Consider the following 21,482-nt stretch of genomic DNA (forward strand, 5'->3'; position numbering starts at 1 on the left):
GAGCTGGGCGATATGAGATTTATTCATATCACGATATTTTTTTTTTTCATTTCAGGCGATAACGATATCTATCACGATATAAGCCGAATAACTATATTTGTAAGATTTAAATGTGCCGTTGCTCACAAGTAAAATGTGAAATAATCAGCAGCTTGTTTTTATTTAAATATTTATTTCCCATAATAAGTTCAACAGGGTAGATGTACTTAAGGAACATGAGACTTTTTCAGATAAATAAAGACAAATATTGCAAACTACACAAAAGGCAGCCGCTAAAGCGTTTAAGTTTCAAAATAGAACAAACGAAACAGACTAAACTGTCAATTCCACTTAGAAACAAAATATTAATTCTAAAAATAAATCTTAGTTTGTTTTACAGAAGAACAGACAAAACTGACTAACTTTTGTCAATATCAAATAAACTGAGAACTAAAAGGAAATTCTCAATCTCTCCTTGTTGTATAGCTGAGCTTTTCAAACAGTTTTAACAGTTACTTTAGTCTGACAAAAGCCGAATGACGAATTAGCGCTTCCAGTCAGAGACTGAGGCTACGTCCACACGTACACGGGTATTTTTGAAAACGGAGATTTTCCGTTTTCATTTTAAAAAATAATCCCGTCCACACATAAAGGCAGAAATGAAGGAAAACGCTGCTATGAACATGCCAAAGCAGCAGGTGGCGCTAGATTCCTAACCGTGCAGAAATGTTGGCCAATCAGAAGTCTAGAAGCCTCGGTGGGGAAAAGTAAACAAAGCTGGGGCATAGAAGCAGAACCGAGTCGTATGTGTGGACGGACAGTAACTGTGTGTATATGTAAGCATTTAAACACTGCAGAGAGTAGAATTAACAGTATTGTAGAAATTCATTTCACCGAAACAATAACGTGGCGCACAGTGTGACGCATGCACCAGTTTATTGTATTTCCAGACTTGCTTTCGGCACAATTTACAGTGCACGCTACTCTGTTTTTTGTCAGACTTGAAATAGCCGAAATACCTTCACACTACGGAACTTCTATGGCTCTTCCGTTTGACAATCTCTCCGGCATTGGAACCATCATCTGTTTTCTCTTCGGTCACGCTCGGTTGATTTTTCTAGTCGGCACACTCATTTCCTCCATTACGCGCTGGCTCCATTACCCGCTGGCTGCTTCCCAAACAAACACACGTGCGGCTTGGCACTTGTGCTGTACGTAACAAGTCACGCAACGTGACGCTGCGGCTGTGATTGGTTCGGCTCTGCGCTACTTAATTTGGATTGGCTGACCTTTATTTTTTTTATTTATTTTTTTTTTTTAGAGGACAAGAGCGGCGAGGTCTATCGCGATAGCTTAATTTCTCTATCGAGTAAAAGTTATATCGCGATACATATCGTTATCGTTCTATCGCCCAGCTCTACAGTGCAATCATAAAAATGCACGCGAGGTTGTTCCTCACAAACATTGCTCCCTTGGGGTAAAATTCACACTTTTATGGTGTAGGGAGTTTAAAACGTCCTTTCACGTGCGATATGACCAAAATCTCATATCCCGATATAAGACCTCTATCGTCTCAATAACGTAATAATATAAATCACAAAAATTTAACATTTTCTGTAAATTCTGTGAATCTCGGGCATCTCGACTTGTGTGAAGTGTTTCCAGCTGGGCTTCGTGTACCTGGAATTTTTAACCGATGCATGAAACGATATTTATTTTGGTTATAAGTTGTAACGGCCGCCGTTTTCGTTGTGAGTATTTATTACACAGCGTGCTGCGGGGAAAAGTCTGTTCTAACGTTTGAGTCTAATGTTTATTTTTTTAGCACCTGACTAGGGCTCTGGGTATCGTCACTGATTTCTAGAATCGATTCCGATTGACAAGGTCCTGAATCAATTCGATCCACGATTCGATTTCATTTGAATCTGGGAAATTTTGCCTCAGACAGTCAGAAATATTATAATTCAGATCAGTATATTTACATATTTTTGTATCTATAAAAAGGAAGCTGACACTTTTGAGACTTTATCAAAGGTGTGAGCATCACAGCAGAGGCCTTTGTGTCAAAGTAGCTGAAGATAAAACACAGAAAAACATGAAGGCGATTTTCCTGGCCTGGGATTTTATAAAAATGTTCTGTAGTAGATCAAAAACAAAAGAAAACCATTAATCAACTTATGAACATTAGCTCTGAAGTAGGGCTGAACGATTATGGAAAATAATCTAATTGCGATTTTTTTGCCCCAATATTGCGATTGCGATGCGATATGCGATTATTTTTTAAGGTCTTTGTCTTCTGTATTATTAAACAAAGACAAGCAATACATCATATAGTATGGCCAATACTATATTACATTAATTTTAAACTGTTCTTTCCTGGAAGACAGACCTCTGTTATGATGACATGAGGTGATGCATGAATTGATGACTGACATTTTTATTTAACTTCTTCAATCACAACAGTATATTTGAACATACACAATAGTTTATTTTTAGCTTACAAACATCTGCGCATAAAGTGCTGACAAGGAACCCTGGTGTAAACATTAAAATGAAAGTCAGTACAATGTGCAGATTGCAGAAATATACATAAAAAAAATCAGTGGCTTTACCACACTCAGTTTTTCGACATCTGTGAACTACTAGACAGTCATTCAATTAAAAAATAATATTAAATAAATAAAACTAATAAATAAAAAATACACACATCTTACTGATCTCTGCAGTCAGTAACATTACACATAAAGTGCAAACATAATAGCAATTGTATAAACACACACACAAACACGCCTTTAAAATTTAAAGGCGTGAAATTGGACGGTCTAGTTCTGATTAGCGTCACCGCTGTCTCGGTGGAGTTTAATAAACTCGGCCGTCTGCTTCTTGCTATCTAAAATATAACCAGACACTGGTGTAAATTCTCGACTGTCTCATACTTCTGTTTAATAAGTTTTCTGTTTGACGTTTAGTCAGCTGTGTGAAAACCAAGGAGGAACCCACCCGGGGGATTAATAAAGTTTTATTTTATCTAATCTAATAACTTTAATCTCAGCCAAACCGATTTACTCACGAACAAACAAAACACTGAAAAAAGCCCAACAATAACATTTTTAGGTTGTCTAAGTGACTTATATATTACGTTTAACCCGAGCAGCGAAACTCCGCGGTGATCTGAAAATGATGTGCCGGGAGTTGTGCCGCTCTCGGCCGCATCAGTAACCCTCGAGCTCCCGGCTAGCTGTCGAGCTGGTGGGTAGCAGACGCCTCTGAAAACGTCGAAGCACTTTTGCAAATATGGGATATCTTGATAAACCGAGCAGATATTTGATGTTTACACAACTACTTTCTCGCCTGAAAATATGTTAAAAGTTTATTTTGTGATCCAGAAAGATTAGTATGAGTAATTTTAAAACTTAGTAGCGGCCGCCATTGCTGGAAACTGGAGTTTGGCTGGGCCGCGCTATGAATTCTGGGATATGGTAGTAATTTGGACAGCCTTCGGCACGTTGCTGTGACGTAATCGGTCTACAAATGCGGCCTCAGGAGGATGCAGCCCATGAATTTGGACATGTCCAGAGTATAATCGCAGCCTTTGCGGTTAGAAAATTGCACTTGATCATGTCGCGATATTATCGCAAATGCGATATATCGTTCAGCCCTACTCTGAAGTTACAGCGGTTTTATTAGAGACAAATTTAAATTTGTTTAGAAGCCTATTGAACGGCAGAAATTAGGTTTTCTTTTCGGAAGTAAGTAAAAGGAAAAAAAAAACAGCGGCCGACAGCCTGTAAACAATGGTAGACTTGTGCGTAACAAGCAAACGAATAATGCAGAAAACAGATTTCAGGGATAGACGGGAAACTGTTCTTGAAGTATACTGAGAGAGAGAGCTGTGCATGAAGTGTGATTTTATTGTGGTGGAAGCAAAACAGCAAAAGTCAGAGTGAGTCCATGACGATGTTTATGTGAAGCTTAGTTTGGATCTTCTTTTGCTGCTGGTTTGGTCAATATTGTTTGGAGAGAGATAAAAACTAACAGCTTTAGGCAAAAAGGGCGTAAACACAAAGCGCGGACCCGCCGAAACATCAGAATCAGCGAGCCCCGACCGTGTCCGTGCCGTCGGGGGAGAAAGGCGACGTCTCACTGATTGTGATCCGCGGGCCCGCGCTTTGTGTTTACGTCTTTGTGCAGAAGCCGTGTACCTGCTCACAGTTACTGTTTTAAATGTTTGGTGGTTGTCAAAATTTTGTGACGTTTCACCTGAGATTCTGGAATCTCCGCAAAATACATTTATATAAAAATATCGATTCAGGATTTTAATGAATCGATATCACGTTATCCAAGCCAGAATCGATGAATCGATTATTAAAACCCACCCCTACACCTGACGTCTCTTTTTTGCTTCTCATCCGTAAACACTCTGCATACTCTTTCATGTTTCAGTTTATTTTGAAAAGTCTCAACAGGATCTTGAGCTTTATTGTGAAAGGTTTATGTTCGAACAGCCCTAGTTTTACATTTATCTCATTTACAGGAAAACTTTTTCTGTGCCAAAAAAAGCAACTTTTGATGCAGTCACCTGTACGCACGCATACCTACACAAACCGATGTGTGAACACTCTTCCTTTCTTCTCTTTTAGGAACCTATAAAATCCAGGGCGCCGCAGCTCCATTTGGAGTATAGATTTTACAAACAGTTGGGGAATTCAGGTAAGAGACTTCACTTTGTATTTTCTTTTTCTGTATTTATTTTTTCCCTCTAATAGGCGGGAGTTGAATATGAATGGACATTTTCACACTAGATTTACCTGTGCTGCAAGTGAAACCTTACGCAGAAAGACAATCATGAGCACCTGTGAAGATGGGTGATTAATTGAGTTTAATCGTTAGTTAGGATTTTGGTCACTGCAGGTTATGAAACAATGCTCTTGTTTTGTCTTGTTTTATAAGTCCAGTGCACCAATTTTTCTTTAGTGATTTACTTTCACCACCTGCTACTAAGGACACTCACTGCAAGTCGAGATATTGGAAGTGTAAACAATATATAGCTTCTACCTTTGCTCGCTTCTTCCTTAGGAAATAGAAATCATGTCATGGTGTCATAACTATGAACCTGCAGCGGCTCTTCCAAGGCTTGTGAGGTCTGGGCCTCTTCTTGCTCTAGTTTGCAGCTGCAGGCTTCGTGGTGGTGACTGGTGGTTGCACCTGCATGATAGGCTTCACCATCAGCTCTCACCCTCCAACCCCACCTGGTTAAAGTTCTCTTCTCCTCTGTCTTTGTCATCCTACATATGTGGCTGGTCTCTAGCTACACTCATAAATGTGTAATGTGTCTGTCTCAGACACTGTATTCAGGATGTTGGGCAACACGGTGGCTTCTGCAATCCAGCGCTCGCTCCTATGTATTTTGAGTGGACTAGTTCTAAGTTTATGAGAATGCATCAATTTGTTGGAAGACCTAATTACACACCAATCAATGTATATTTATAAGTACAACATTTTTTCAGTTAAACTGAAAAAGACCGACTGTACCTATTTAAATGAAGCTTACTTGGTCGTTTGTGTGTGCTATTCTAAATCTACTCCAAGTGCTCCTGTTGTTGCAGTGATTCTCGTCTGTTTGTCAAGTAAAGTGCATGTGTCCTGGTCTAATTTAGTGACACGTGCCTGCTTCTTGGCTCCTTGTGCCAGAGCAAAAACCCTCCACTGTTGATACGGAGGTGGGGCATTAGGGCAGTCCTTGGCTATTTATAGCTGGCCCTCTACAAGCATTTGGGCCATTATGGTGTCTGCTTGGATAGCTTCCCTAGTCTCCTTAGTCACGATATCCTCTGCCTCTCTGTGCGCTGCCTGTACACTGTAGGGAAACGCTCCAAGGTGTGTTGACAGGGTGTGGCTTGTTTGTCTGGATGGCACTCTTTGGTGTAATCTCTTCATTTGACATTCACATTTAGTCAACCATAACTGTACCTGTCACCTCCAGTGCCACTTTCCTTTTTTATAGCAGAGGATTCCTGCAGTACAAGCCTGTTTCCCTTGCATTCTTCCTTTCAGTGAGACCACTATTGGTCTTTAGCTTTATTTATATATGTGTGTGTGTGTGTGTGTGTGCGTGTGTGTGTGTGTGTGTGTGTGTGTGTGTGTGTGAATGCACCTGCTTAGCTCTGATATTGTCTTTACTCAAACTGATTTTGGGCGAAGACACACAATTGTCCCTATCCACTTGAATTCAGCACCGATACTAAGTGTGGAGTTAAGCGATGCAAAAACATATCCTCTCCATTCCTCTGTTTGTTGTTCAGTAGCCATCCCTCAGGGGTGCTAAAAACCAACAAGTGATCATTGGCCTTTTTAAAGTATCCCTGATGTGGCTCACAGCCATTAATCCCACACATGGCACTGTTGGGCTGTTTTAGTCCTCCCCTGTCACTCACCGGGACAACAAGCCAAAGAAGCCCAGAGTATCACACCGCTTTGGCTTGCCTTCTTCCCAAACTGCTGGAACCACGAGCAACCACACACGCACCTGGGTGTGCACAATAATGGTATGCGTCATGAGACCAGGCAATCTTCCTTCCACTTCCTGTCCAGTTTTGATTCACACATGCCCATTGTGAGCATGGGGCGTTGGACAGGGTCAGCATGGACACTGAGTGACTGCAGACTTCCATACGCAGCAAACTGTGATGTACTTTGTGTTCGGATAGCTTTCACTGAGTAAAATTAGGATTCTCAGCAGTTTGTACTGCAGTAGCACTGCTGTAACAAGCACAAGCCAGCTTTCCCTGAACTCCTGCACTTTCTGTTTTTTCTTCCACCACATTATCCTTTGAACACTGACTGCCTAATAGTCAGGTGCCAGTGTAATTGGATAATCAAGGTTGTTCACTTGAACTGTCAGTGGTTTAATTTGTTTTAGGTTGAAGTATATTATGTTCCTGTTCTAAACAGGTTCAGTAATAGTGATTTGCTCCGACCTGTGCCAGATGTCTTTTGTGTTAATCTTTTGCAAGCGGAAGCATACACACATGAGTAATTTCTGTGGCAAGGCTCATTTATTTTAAATAAATGAAGCGATCTGGCTGCTTTCTGACATTAAGAGATGTTCACATTCAACAGGTGGCTACATAATATTGTCAAGTTTTGCAAACTGTGTGTGTAAATCAAGGAAAATAATGGGGAATATCTGACTCTATCAAAATTTGATTCATTCTTTTGCTACTTGCACAACACTTTAGAGCTGCAGTATTAGAGCTGAGCAGAGAGGCCTCATCTCCAGCTGGTGACTGACCACTACATGGTGATATGTCAGGAAGGCTCACTTGACCGTCTAGCATGGGAGGAATCAAGGCGATAGATTAAATCTACTTATGTTGTCAACTTGGCTTAATGGGGACATGTGACCCTGTTAGTCCTGCCCAACCGGAGAACCTCAAATATGTCACAGCACGGACTACTCAGCGCTTAACGCCCAGGAGGAGCTTATCTGCACACTATTAATTCTCTCTTGTCCTGAACAGATCCCCGCTGTTGGGAATCCTGTCTCCCACTTTGCAGATTTTTGTGAACATTTAGAATGGATCTGTTATTGCAGTTGCTGCTGCTGCCAGTAGCAAAACAAGTCATTGACATATCCTTTTAGAAGAAGTCTAATGCTACCAATCGTTCACTTTACCACTGTCAGGGGACTGGCTTCAGTTTATAGAGAGTAGGTATCATTTAATGGCATTTTATAGCCATGTAGCTCTTCGAGTCATCTCATCACGCCTGCATGGATGTTATGTAATTAGGGTCATTTGTATGGAGGTCTCCTCTCGAATATTGTGGCTGTTAATATTCAGAATCATGAAGGCTTTCAGTGGCATGACGCGGCACGTTGATAATGTTTTCTGCAAATCATTGAGGCTCATCCACCCACCTGCTGTGACCCTGGAAAATCATGTGCTTTTATATATTTACTGCTGCTGGTATTATTCAAAGTTGGACTGATAAGATTATTTTAACAACTGTGTCCTTAAGCTGTGGTGTCATCGGGCCACACATGCTTCTGCGGAGGTTAAAATCTAAAGTTATCAGATATAATTAATAATTAACTTACGCCCAAACTCAACAAAAGTATTGCTGCTTGATCCTCAAGCTGCTGGTTTTTAACCTGACTACATCTTCGGAGATTGTTGTGCTTTTAAGCTGTGTTGCATTTTTAGCTTCCGGCTCAGTCTTTGAAAGCTCGAATGCTGATCATATTTCAACTTTGTGAGAACCTCTTCAGAGCAGTGAACCTAATGGAAGTCTCTACTTCTCCTGCTCTCTCCTCAATATACTCGACTCTCTAATCTAAATCTTTAATATGGATTCCTTCTCCTCTACCCTCCTCTTTGACGCTGCCCCCTCTCCCCCAGACTTCTCCTCTTTGGCCCTTAAGGCTGACATTTCATTGTTGGCCAACATTGTATTCGACTAGCATGATGCCGCCTTCCCTCTTGCTGTGTCGCCTGAGAAGGACTGCCTGCACATACAATTGGGTGAATTGTCTGAAATTGTCAAGACAGCAAGGGTCAGAGCGCCACTGACGCAGGCTTGCAGTGAAAGCCAGAGCTTTTCCCACAATGCTGAACACACAGTTTATATTTTTGTACGACTTTATGTTACGGTTAGAATTACAGCCATTTATCCTGGTCGGGGCGTTTCAGTTTGCTTTGTGTGTTGTTGAAGGATCCTTGTTTTGTCGTTATGCTTGAGACAATATCCTCTTTTGCACAGCTATTGTTGTGTCATGGTCTATATTACATTTTTGACAAAAATCACCTCATTTACTCCCAGCTGGTCCCATCAGTCATTTTTAGACTAGTTCTCGCAGCTGCTCTGTGTACAAGCTTTGCTCACCCGCAGAAGATTACAATACACACTGCACTCTCCTCTCGTGATGAGTTGAATGCCCTCTAGATTTGGGCCAAGCTTTGACGAGCAGGCCTCCGAGTGATCTCTCATCACTGCCTCATCTGTGGTATTAGACCACAGACATGCGTTTAATTGGTGATTCCAAACTGGCTGTTGGTTTGGATGCATGTTGGATAAAACACTAACATGCAAAGAATAGAGTCTTTGGTGTTTATGTTTCAAGTTTAAATATTTTTTTAAAAAAAGTCAATGTGGCTTTTAGTATAAAATGTTTTTAGTGGTCAGCAAGAGTATAATGGTGCTCTATAAATGTCAATACAGTCCATTCCATCATCACCAGTGAAATCCTAGAGGCTAAAGTGCAGACGGACGTGCTTGTTTGTGTGTATGCGTGTGCATGGATGCACTGGGGTCCTGTTGCAATGTTAAACTACCATTAAGGCAATTAGGGCTGCCACAAACGATTATTTTGATAGTTGACTAGTCACGGATTATTTTTGCGATTAGTCGACTAATCAGATCATCATCCATTGGACGTACAGCTTATTGCACCAGCAGCATCTGGTCTTATATAACTATCATTAGCTTACAGCTTGAAGTGTTTGTGCTAACTAAAAATAAAGACAAGATGGTAGTTTATTAATTTTTAATGAAATTTGCAGATTGTTTCGGTGAAGTTTAATAAACTCCTTGCTTTCTAAAATATAACAGGACACCGGAGTATATTCTGGAGCGTCTCACACTTCTGATAATCAGCTGTCTGCTTGACAGTTTTAGCTGTGCAAAAACTATACCTTTAATCTCAGCCAAACAGATTTACTCAGGAACAAATAAAATACTGAAAAAAGCCAAACAATAACATTTAAGTTATCTAAGTGACTTATATATATGTTTAACCTGACTAGCGAAAGACGGCGGTGGGTTTGAAAACGATTTGCCGGGAGTCCGGTGTTCTCACGGCTCTAGTTAGCCTTGCCCCCGCCTAGCTAACGAGCTAGTGGGTAACAGACGTCTCCGAAAACGTCGGAGCGCTTTTGAAAATATGTGGTGTCTTGATAAACTGAGCAGATATTTGAGGTTTACACAGCTACATTCTCGCCTGAAAATATGTTAAACGTTTATTTTGTGACCCAGAAAGAATAATAAGAGTAAAGTTAAAACTAACTAGCTGCCGCCATTGTTGACAACTGCGCTGGGCTGCGCTATGAATTCTGGGACACAGCTTCTTCTTCTTCGGGGTTTAACGGCAGCTGGCATCCTTGGACATGCAGTGCTGCCATCTTCTGTTTCAGTCCGTTATTACACTCTTAAATCCTGCTACTGATTCCTGCGTCCTTTGTGATCTTACAAAGCTTCAAACGATGCGTCGACTATTAAATTAGTCGTCGACGATTTTAATAGTCGACATAATCGTGACTAGTCGACTAATCGTGGCAGCCCTAAAGGCAATGCAGAGTTGTGCCCACTCTAAGCATGTTCTTGGCAACTGATTTACTAGCTGTTATTTAAATGGGAGAGAAATACGTGACTAGTCCTAATGTCAGATCCTTAGCTCTTTAAACAACTCTGTCATCTCTGTCTCACTGTAGTTCCTTCTTAGATTTGTATGTTAGAGCTTGATCATTCTTTTAGTATTTTACTCTTTATTTTTATGCAAATCTGGTGGGAAGATCACTGTTGTGGTTTAAAGGCATATTTTAATGGATGGATCCTCAGCTCTGTTCAGCAACGTTCACCAAATTCAAAGTGAAGGAGAAACAACAGCATTAAATCCTGAAACACACGTGTGCGAATCTGTACGTCAGTCCTGTGCACAGCTTTGCAGACCATCGCCTACATTTTGTAGCTGTTTACCGCCCCGTCAGACATGTGTCAAACAATCATTCTGTGGGTGGCTCTTCCACACTGCAGAGTACTGTAGTTATAACCTATAAGAGAACTGATATCTATGTTTATTTTCCATTTGGTCATCTCTGCTGTCACTCCCTTTCCTTTTCAGCAAATCAGCATTTAATCTATGCACAGCATCGTCCCTGTAGGTTTTTAGAAGTCTGGACACAAGCACATTTGTGTAGGTCGCATACCTGTGATCTTTCTCTCTGCGTAGTCAAATAGCTATGCAAATGGACACAAATGTGGTACCATGAATTGATCATTAAGCTGCAAACTTTGTAGCTTTGGCTCAAAAGTCCTGCTCATGACTACAAAAAGGTTATAAGACTGGAAAAGAAAATCTGTTCAGATAAGCAAGTCTGTTCTTGTGCTTTTGTAATAAATAAATAAATAAACAAATAGGAAAATGAGTATATTGTTAACCCAAATTTTAGCCCACACAAAGAAGCCTAATGTTCAATCACTAAAACAAATTTTTCATCTTAGCAGTGCAAGTAAAGACCTGTAATTTGGTATCTTAGTGAAAAAAAACAAAACAGGTACACTTAACTTTTTTTTTTTTTTTTTTTTACTTTTTTTGTATAATGGTCAATTTGAAAATTCACAAATAAGAACAATAATTATATTTAGGATTAAAAATATAATTTTGGTGAAAGAGCTTGTGCATGATGGTGGATTAACCACTATAAAGAAATGATAAATCTGGATCCTCCCTGGTCTCAGTTGTTGTCGTCGTCAGAATAAAGCGTGTGGAAACCGCAGCCTCAGGCCAAAATACTTTACTGTGTAACATTTACACAAACTGCAGTTGATTTTAAGAGATTTGAATCTTTCCTGGTGGTTTTCAGATGCACTTGTATTTTTGAAAAATGAAGCAAGACTTTACTGTTCCTGATTATTCCAGGGGAGGGGGTGTTTTCGTAACAGTTTTGCCACGCCCCCAGAAGTTCCACTGTCAAAACGCTGATATATTTAAAGAAGGTAAATACTGCCGGGTTGATCCTTCCACATTCTTTAGAAGTCGTCCTATACACAGACTATGATGGGTGTGGCAGTTTCTGGTAACAAAGGCTTTGTACAGTTGTTGGTTGGGCGCTGACACCTTTCCCTTTAATCCTGCTTCAGAGGACAAAGAAAGCACTAAGCCACTCCTGTTTCTGAAAAACCTGTTGAGGAAATAAAAGTTTGCCCCACTCTTTCTTATCAACAAACCAGCACCATAATTCAGCACACAAAGCACTTTGTTAATTAACAATTAAGCACTTAATTTATGTTAACACTTAAAACATCGTGTTTTCACTGCTGTTGTTTACAGTTGTTGTGACTGACTACAACACTGACAGCATGTGCTGGCCTACCAGGAACCAATGGTGTAACAAACTCTGACTTAGTAACACAGTGAAAATAAAAGTCTCAAAAGTGATTATGCAAAGCCGATTATCAATAACTGTGTTTCAGTCAATTAATTTATAAGGCAAAATCTAAAAAGTCTCACTAACTTTGTTATTGTGTCTCCACAGAGGGAATCCCTCAGGTGTACTACTTTGGTCCTTGTGGGAAATACAATGCCATGGTGCTGGAGCTGCTTGGGCCCAGTCTAGAGGACCTGTTTGACCTCTGTGACCGCACCTTCTCCCTCAAGACCGTCCTCATGATAGCCATACAGCTGGTAAGGCCTAAAGTGGGAGAGGAGTGAGCATATGTTCAGAGGAGCTTGCTTTGGTGACATCAGGCTTCCCAGAAAGTTATTCATAGTGCAACTGTGAATACAAATGTTGTCGTTAGCGGCTTGTTCCAGAGGGCAGGTTTACTGACCCCTCAACCTGACTTTGAACTCAGTGGGTAAATACCAGAAAGTCTGAATTTTAGTTTATTAAAGTGTTTGCCTGGAAGATGGCTCCATTATCACTGCAGCTAGAAACAGAGTAGAGACGAGTACCAAGTTCTGTAGTATCTAGTTCCAAACTTACTTTGTGTTTGAATTCGGTGTTAAAATCTTAGTCGATATAAGATGACAGTGGTAAGATATTACATGAGCATCATCAGCCACAACATGAGAGTATGAGAGAAGCCTGTGCATGTAGCATTTACTCTTTTTTTTCATTCAGATTAAAAAAAAAAATTGAGTAAACATACATGTGCTTGGGTTTGGGATGTTTTCATGTTCTAAGCCTCTGCTGAGGTGGACATGCTTGCTGTGCTGTTGCAGTTTTGTCTTTGGTTTGGCTGCCGTTAACATTTTTAATGGGCAGGCTTTCTTTTTATCGCGTTTTGCATAAACTGCTTTGAGTTTTCATGTTTGGAAACTGTTCAGCTTGCAAAGCGATTAAAACTTCAAATGCTAACACCGATCGTTCACCTAGATCACACGGATGGAGTATGTCCACACCAAGAGTCTGATCTACAGAGACGTGAAGCCTGAAAACTTTCTTGTTGGGCGGCCAGGAAGCAAGAGGCAGCACACCATCCACATCATTGACTTTGGTCTGGCCAAAGAATACATAGACCCCGAGACCAAAAAACACATCCCCTATCGGGAGCACAAGAGTCTGACTGGGACGGCACGCTACATGAGCATTAACACACACCTGGGAAAGGGTAAGAAAGTCTCAGGAATACACCTGTGGGTTGATTAGCTGTCTACATTTGCATATGCAAACTTTATTTGCATGAATATTTAGTATAATGTGAATGTCCTAACTGGTTTGCTCACAAATGCAGCATTGCAAACAAATGGCATTAACCTGATTTTTACATACTGTTATCTGTTTAGTCACTGGGTGTTACCTGAATGTTGGTGATATGCGAGATAACCAGGGATGCTTTAGGATTGTTAAATGAATCATATTTTTCTGATGTCTTGTTTCGTTTCTGGGTTATTTTGAAGCATTTTAACCAGTAACCTCATAGTCCTGTAGCACAAAGCAGCATTACGGGCCTAGCATGGTAACTGTAGGTTTAAACCAGAGTTTTCCGTGTTACAAACGTGGTCATTTCTACAGAAGAGTTGAAAACAAAAATAGCCATGACGTCAATAAAAAAAATTGACGATATGTTTGTGCTTTTAGAAAGTTATTAGCCTCTGTAAAATCTGCTGCTAGTACTCTTGTCCTCTTTTGGGCACATGCTGCCAGCAATGCCTGTTTTATATAAATATGTGAATAGATTGTTAAACCCTGGACTGGCTGGTGGTTATCGCATTGATAACAACCTTCATGTGACCGCCTAGCGTGATTGCCATTGTTGGTGTACATGAAGCCTGATAAGGATAGATCTCAGTGTGTTGAACTTGAACATTGATCGGTTTGTTGCCTTAATCAGTAGTTGCCGTGAGAAGCTGAGTCTGCTGCTTCTTCGTGACGCACGATTGGCCATCTTCATGTTGAGGCTCGATAAGATGTTTTTAAGACGGGAACAGTGGACTCGTGCTTTGTTTCTTTGAAGCCACTGTTAGTCTTGCCAGCTGGTTATAAAATGCATTTGTTTATCACAGCTAACCTCATTTTCATCCTGATCTTGTACTTCCAGAACAAAGCAGAAGGGACGATTTGGAGGCCTTGGGTCACATGTTCATGTACTTCCTTCGAGGCAGCCTTCCCTGGCAAGGCCTAAAGGTACTGCAGCAATTTGCCTCATGCTGATATAACGCTTGTCTTGTAATCCACTCGATGCGTGGCGTAGCGGTTTCTTTTTTGATACTTGACGCCCACTCAACTTTAGCATCCTCTCAGACTGGTGACATTTTAAGGTCTCTCTTTTTAGAAACTGAAACACTGAGAAACAGTTAAATTGGCACAGTTGGATACTTAAAATATTGTCTCTTTATTTTTCTGTTGAATTTACACACCTTTTTCTGCACAAACAATCAGATGCGACAGGAAACCACCTTCTGCACCTTGTTTTGCAGCTTAAGAGCTGTGAGAAAAAGCTTACATGACTAAGGAGCACGGCCACAGTCGCAGGTGTCTCAAGGGCCGGTTTCAGCAGGCTGCAGAGCTGCTGTGGTTGCTTTTTGAAGGCATCGGTATCAAAGGTGTACACAGAACAGACTAGAAGACAAGACAACTCATCTGAACATTTGCTATGTGGGTGGAAGCTCTTGGTGGATGAATGTGAGGGATGTATAAATGTGGGGGATGTTGGATAGCTCTGGCCAACACAAACACACAACAGGAGAGTGAGCTTGAAAATCCGCTGAAGCTTATCGATCAATATATTGGCAGCTAAGGAACTCGCACAGAGTTGTGCTGACCCCCTGTATGGAGTGTAAAACTATACCACCCTGAAGGGTTGGAGGGGATCTGGTTGGTTTAGAGCAGAAGAACATCCCATCATGTGTGATAGAAAATTAAATAACAGCTGAGAAGCCTTTCCTGTGCCAGTGAGGAGGTCAGCGACAGGTTGCCCTAGATTTGTGGGATTTCTTTCCCCACACCAACAGATATCTACAGCTGAGACGATGTTGCAAAGTGCTGATATCGACATGACATGTGGCAAAACTTCTGTGAGTCCAAAGAGCCGCGGCACAAATGCAGGCGCTGCACATGTGATATCACGACTTGAGAATCTGTCTGTTTTGAATATTGGACATGTTCATGGACGCCTCAAGCAGCAGCACATGTGCTCATATTTAGATTAGAGTAGGATTTATAGTACAGTAAACATTTAAACTTGTTTCCCCTGCAGGCCGACACCCTGAAGGAGAGGTATCAGAAAATTGGAGACACCAAGCGAGCAACGCCGATTGAAGTCCTTTGTGAAAGTTTCCCTGGTCAGTAGAGCACTATTTTCCTCCTTTCGGGTTTATTTATTTTAAATGAAAGTGGTGTGGATTTCACAGTATATATCTTTTGGTACAGAAGAGATGGCCACCTACCTGCGCTATGTGAGGAGGCTGGATTTCTTTGAGAAGCCGGATTACGATTACTTGAGGAAGCTCTTCACCGATCTGTTTGATAGGAACGGCTACGTCTTCGACTACGAATACGACTGGGTCGGCAAATCGCTCGTGAGTGCCTTTCACTGAACCCACCTGACCTCTGCTAGCATCATCAATCAGTTTATATTGTTGCTCTAACTGTAATTATTTCTTAATAACGCAAAGCTAATTATTTTTGCAAACCCGATTACCAAATTGCCAAAAGCGTCTCTCATCACGTGGGCATTAACATTATTTATTTTTGTTTGTTGTTTTTAAAAATGTCTCACTAAGGTTGTTTTGTTTGTGCTTTTGTTCGTTTGCCTTGCAGCCCACACCGATAGGCCCCATCCCCAGTGACACGCCCGTGCAGCCCAACAGCAGAGACAAAGCACAACAGCAGACCAAAAACCCGGTGAGGTTATCAGCAACAACATTAAGACACAACAATCACCACTCCCGCCTACCAATATAGTTGCTTGGGTGACCACCCAAACCAGTCAGGTTTATCCTCGAGGTCACTCTCGTTGTTTCCAAATGTAAGCAACTTCCTGTTCGCGTCTACAGTCTGACTGGTCGGCAGTGACGCCCGTCTCCCCACAAAGTCCGTAAAGTAAAAACAAAACGAATGCCTTTGTAGCAAATGAACGGGCACGTGCCGTTACGAGGCAGACTCTCCAGCTGTGAAACAAAGCATCGTTTTTGACTTGGATTAATTCTTCACACCTTGCCACGCTAAGCTCAGTCATTGCATGCATGAGTTGAAAATGCAAATTGCATTGTTTACACCAGTAATGACAAAGTACAGACGAGTGACAAATAAATGGAAAAAAAAAATCCAAACTTTAGGAAGGTGACGAGCTGCCAGGACACCACCTCTTGAACTCTCCGGAGGGTTTGAGCACAGCGCCGGCGGAGAGCACCGTCTTACAGCCAAGCTCAAAATGTGCCGTTGGTGTTCACCTGGGCTATCTCCTGACTTTTGGGGCCATAGCATATGATTCACACTATTTGCATAATCACCAAACCAATCGGTGACTATCCTGGAAGAGATCACTCCTGTCAGAACAGAAATGTGCAACCATTGGCTAAATGCAACCACTCAGCACAGCATTGTATCGATGAGCAGTCAAACATCCCTTTAGGCTCCTTCTCTCACCCCAGCTGCCCCCCCCCCTTCCCCCCCCCGAGCCTGGTTCTGCTGGAGGTTTCTTCCTGTTAAAAGGGAGTTTTTCCTTCCCACTGTCGCCAAAGTGCTGCTCATAGGGGGTCATATGACTGTTGGGTTTTTCTCTGTATCTATTATTGCAGGATCTACCTTACAATATAAAGCGCCTTAAGCTGTATAAATAAAATTGAATAGAATTGAAAAGTGGGCCCATACCAGGTGGGAGATGCCGGAGTCACCAGATCACCTCACTGTGGCAATCAGGGGTTCATGTTTTTCCTTTAATTTGTCATCCGTTTTTATTTGCTTAGTCTGTGACAAAGTGTAGACTTTTTGTTGTTAATAGCATGCTATCCGAGCCTTGTTTCTTTTGTTTTTATATAATGTTAATGATAGGATAATGATTGATTGGTTTTATTATGCCAAAAAAAATCTATAAAATATAACCAGTGATAACAAATAATTTTCCTGATCATGAAGTTGTACTTGGTGAGTCTGACTCATCGGTTCCAGTAAAGCTGTACAAGGAATCCGTTTGACTTTATGATTGACTTGTTTCTGTGGACTCTAGCCTCTTTTTATTACTCTGTATTTAATGCGATTGGCTCGGCGATAACGTTCCACCTTTTAAGCTCGCAGCGCACGGCCTTCTGCACCATGTACAGTAATGACTGTAAAGCTTTAACATCCTGCTTAAAACAGCGTATCAATAGAAAGTGCTGGCTGTGAGCATCTGTAGCCAAATGTCATATTTGTACATATATTTTTTAGGTCAGTGAAAGCAGAGTGTAAGAACTGCTGTACTGTAAACCCGAGTCCACAGCTAAGTTCAGAGAGTCTGATGACGTGATGACGCTGTTGCTCAGCGGTGCCAGCTGAGCCCATCAAGGCTGTTTTCTTTTACTCCTGCATGATTTTACTAGTGTCGATCTGTGCTTCACATAAATTTTTGCTTCCCTCTACTCCTCTATTAACATAGTTCGTCTTAACAAGCCTGCTTCTGCTTGGGAGATGTCTTCTATAATTTTTGTTTTTCTTTTCTTTTTTTTAATCCACCCCCCCTCCCCAACTCCTCTCATTGTCCTTCCACATTTCTGCCCTCACCCCCTTCAACCACATTGCCTTTCCCTCACTCTTCATTCCCTCACCCCCTGACCCATAACCCCCACAAACTTCTTCACCCCCCTCTCCCTTCTCACCACCTCACACCCACCTGCCTCAACCCTTTTTGCTCTTTGCGTCAAGTCGCCTGAGCCCAAAGGAAGTGAGTCTCAGCCCACTCCCGTGACCAATAAGGAGACTCTGGGGTCGCACCTCACAGCTGAGCGGCTGGGGGGCTCTGTTCAGGTACTGCTGCTGCTACAGCTGCTGCTTTGATGGCTCATGCATGAGGCCATATAGGTTTGTCTGTGTGTCTGACCCCCCCCCTCCCCTCTCTCTCACTGACTTCACACTGCCTGCCCGTTAGATGCTCTGTCTCGACTCTGTGCTCGAATCAGACTGTGTGAATCCTGTGTGTCACTGCTGTCGGTCTGCTTCTAGGCTGCTTGCATCCAAGGCCATCCAAAGATGACATCCAGCAGTATCTTATAATAATAATAATATAATAGAAACACTAAAAGGTCTATTTTTGTACATTTATTCTATAATAGTTCTTTGTGTTTTTGCTGTTTTCAGTGTGTAAACTGTCTCACCGGAAATAAGTCTCTGCAGAAAATGTGGTGCACAAGCGCCACCCAGTGTCGGCTAATAGAATTGCAGTATTTAGAGGATTGGTTCACGTTCTTGTCTTGCAATCTTATTCACATATCAAGTTTTCCTTGCAGTTTTCCTTTCTCTTGTTCAGCTGTCCATCAGCTGTTTTTTTCCCCAGTGTGTTTCAAACTGACTTTAGCAACAAGAAGAGATTTTGGAGTAAAAACAAAGGAAAGGATTTCTTACCAGCCTCAAAAAGCAGGAGAAATGATCACAGCGAGGAAAATCGTTTTCAATACTTGTTCGGTGCCTTATTTGTGTTTGAAGACAGAAATGAACAGTGTGAACCTGTCCTTTAAACTTTGTTGGCTTTAGCTGGCTCATCCTGGGTTACTTGCATAACTGTTTTCTTACCTGAGAGGGCGGATAACTTGTGATAGTCAAGGTGCATTTATTTGATCCTGTGAATGTTCATCAACTGGATTCAGTCTGGTGTCCTTCTCTAATGGTGCAGGTGATGAGCTCAACAAATGGCGAGCTGAACACTGATGATCCCACAGCCGGACACTCCAACGCTCCCATCACCGCTCCCACCGAGGTTGACGTACCTGATGAAACCAAGTATGGGGGGATCCTCACATTCACACACAGAAAACACATGCTTTTCTTTTTCAGTGCTGTCCAATAAGTCCAAATCCAAAATTGGTGCTGAAAAGCATCTAAATTGTTTTGTGTTCCTTGTTGTTAGCTCCTCCGTGTAGAAGCCTTTTGAGTACAGGCAGTGACTTAGTCACAGTAACAAGCTGCACTTTGTGCTACTTTAAATATTGTTTCCATGCTTCCTACTTCAGTTAAGTTAGGTTTGTTTACATAGGAACACAGCAGTGCATTTATATACACCGTTTTAACCTATTATAACTATATAAAGAAGAAATCAGATTTTCTCTCTGACGATCAAATATTGGAGCTATTACCTGCTGTAAATACGCCAGCGTCTGTTCTAAGCCTGACTAAAACATCAAGTATGAGTGTGTCACTGTCATATCTCTGTTTGTAGCGTCCTGTGTATGTTGAGCAGTAGCAGCTGAGGCACAGTAGGAATGTTATCAATGGGACTTAAAGTTCACCAGCAGGGAGGGGAACATTTTAACTGTTGCACATAAAGAATATAACTGTAAGTGTAGTGAAGCAGGTTAGACTTACTTTAAAACTCCTTTATTTACTGTGACTCAGCTGTGTGTCAGTAATTCATGAGACCACACTCAAAAAACAAAAGACTAGGCTGTTATATACATATTAGTTAAAAACAACACAACAGCCTCTTTTAATGCTCAGAAATGTTTAAATGAATATGGCTCGTTTAATTTAGAAGCAGTTACATCATCTTATCTTTCTGAAACATTCATGTTGTCTTTTTTCTACGCGATTCACAGCCCACAACTTTGCTAGCTCTAGTTAAGCTTAAATAGGCGACCAGCTAGATTACCATCGTCATAGTTGAGCTATGCGAGTCTTTTCCATTTGCACCTACTCAGCTTGACTCGACTTTTTCTTACTGGGTTTTGGTCGTTTTCCGCTACAGTTGTGTACCACCCCAGTGTGGGTGGGGTTGCTGTAGCAAGGCGGCTCGACAGAGGGGAATGGAGTCTGTTGATGTCACATTTTTTGGCTCAACTCGGCTCATGTGGATGACGCTAAAAAAGCACCTGGTACCTGACGCTGCCGCCTAGTGGAAAACCCTAAAGACCGAGCGGAGTCGAGTGGATTAGGTGCTGTGGATGATCCTCAAAGATGATCCCCCAAAAGAAATATTTGTAGTTTCAAACATGAACAACTGAGTTATTAAAAGTCCACGACTTCCTTAATTCATTTATAACTATTATGAAGACAAATGATGAGATTACAGTAAGTGAAATGGTTAAAAGAAAGGAAGCCAGATTAGAACTGGCTGCTGAACCCCAACCCTCACAGGCCGTGCTATGTACCAGTATCTACATGTGTGTAAATACCTGCTTTTCTAAAGGAAGCCATGCCTCTGTGTTTGTGCAGGTGCTGTTGCTTCTTCAAAAGGAGAAAGAGGAAAGCGCTCCAGAGGCACAAGTGAAAGAAGAGAACAGAGAGAACTTGAAACATTGTGGTCACGGTCAAGTTTTAAATGGAAGCAACTACACAGACCCCCCCACCGCCCATTATCTCTTTCCAGCTACCCCCCCCCCCCCCCCCCCCCCACCTCCTCCTTACTCCTTTCACCTCATTCCCCGCTGTCACATGTACCTCCCCGCTTGAGTTCTCTCTCTCTCTCTCGATCCCAGCGAGTGACAGGAACGTTGCAGTCACAGCGACTCCACAGACTTTCAATTCCTTTACAGATGAAAAATAAACAAACCTGCATCACCACGTGAGGGGGAGGGGCTCGAGAAAAACGTTTAAAGAAAACAAACAAAAAAAAGCTGTAACAATGAAACTCGAATACCGTGGCGTGAATATGAAAAAAGATGCTGTTTGAAACAGTTGTTGTATTCTAGATTCCATAAAGAACGTGTGTTGTTCGAACAGTCAGCTGTTGATCAGGGGAAACCATTCAAGTGGTTCGAGTGCAAGAAATCTGCTCCTTTATTAGGAAAATGTTAATTTTATTTTCTTTGGTGTGTCTTTTTTGGGATCAAGGTGAAAGAGGAAAAGGTGAACTATGCTGATGTTAAATCTGAGCGACACAGGAAGCGTTTCATCTATAAATCAGTCTGGAGGATTTTTATGCATTTTTTCTTCCTCTTTTTGTTTTTTGTTTCTTTTGTAAGTGAATCCTCAGTTTTCAAAGTCAAATCCCTGCATTGAAAACTTATTTTTATGTTGTAGTGTTCTGGAGTTCAATTCTTTCCTCACTCTGGCTTCCTTCTATTTTGTTTCGTCTGTCGACGCGGACTTTGTAGC

The 21,482-nt window shown here is 41.6% G+C and overlaps 1 protein-coding gene across 7 annotated transcripts in view; it reads left to right on the top strand.

The window, feature by feature from the left end:
• The window catches only part of csnk1g2b (casein kinase 1, gamma 2b), a 38,528-nt gene extending 17,768 nt beyond the window's left edge, over positions 1-20,760 (top strand). For 3 of the 7 annotated variants that reach the window (XM_085375395.1, XM_085375397.1, XM_085375398.1), the window contains exons 3-10: positions 4,620-4,689; positions 12,291-12,439; positions 13,134-13,368; positions 14,299-14,384; positions 15,457-15,541; positions 15,630-15,778; positions 16,020-16,103; positions 19,066-19,324. In XM_085375395.1, coding sequence (XP_085231521.1) covers positions 4,620-4,689; positions 12,291-12,439; positions 13,134-13,368; positions 14,299-14,384; positions 15,457-15,541; positions 15,630-15,778; positions 16,020-16,103; positions 19,066-19,239 — 1,032 coding nt within the window. In that variant the 3' untranslated portion in view covers positions 19,240-19,324. Of the gene's footprint in view, positions 1-4,619; positions 4,690-12,290; positions 12,440-13,133; positions 13,369-14,298; positions 14,385-15,456; positions 15,542-15,629; positions 15,779-16,019; positions 16,104-18,101; positions 18,204-19,065; positions 19,325-20,600 lie in introns of those variants that run through there. The other 4 variants (XM_085375402.1, XM_085375400.1, XM_085375401.1 and 1 more) reach the window with 4 other exon arrangements.
• The last annotated feature ends 722 nt before the right edge of the window (positions 20,761-21,482 follow it).

This window comes from Diplotaxodon limnothrissa, linkage group LG17, assembly GCF_057381915.1.
Source record: "Diplotaxodon limnothrissa isolate DT_005_m linkage group LG17, D_limnothrissa_male_GT1.1, whole genome shotgun sequence".
NCBI lineage: Eukaryota > Metazoa > Chordata > Actinopteri > Cichliformes > Cichlidae > Diplotaxodon > Diplotaxodon limnothrissa.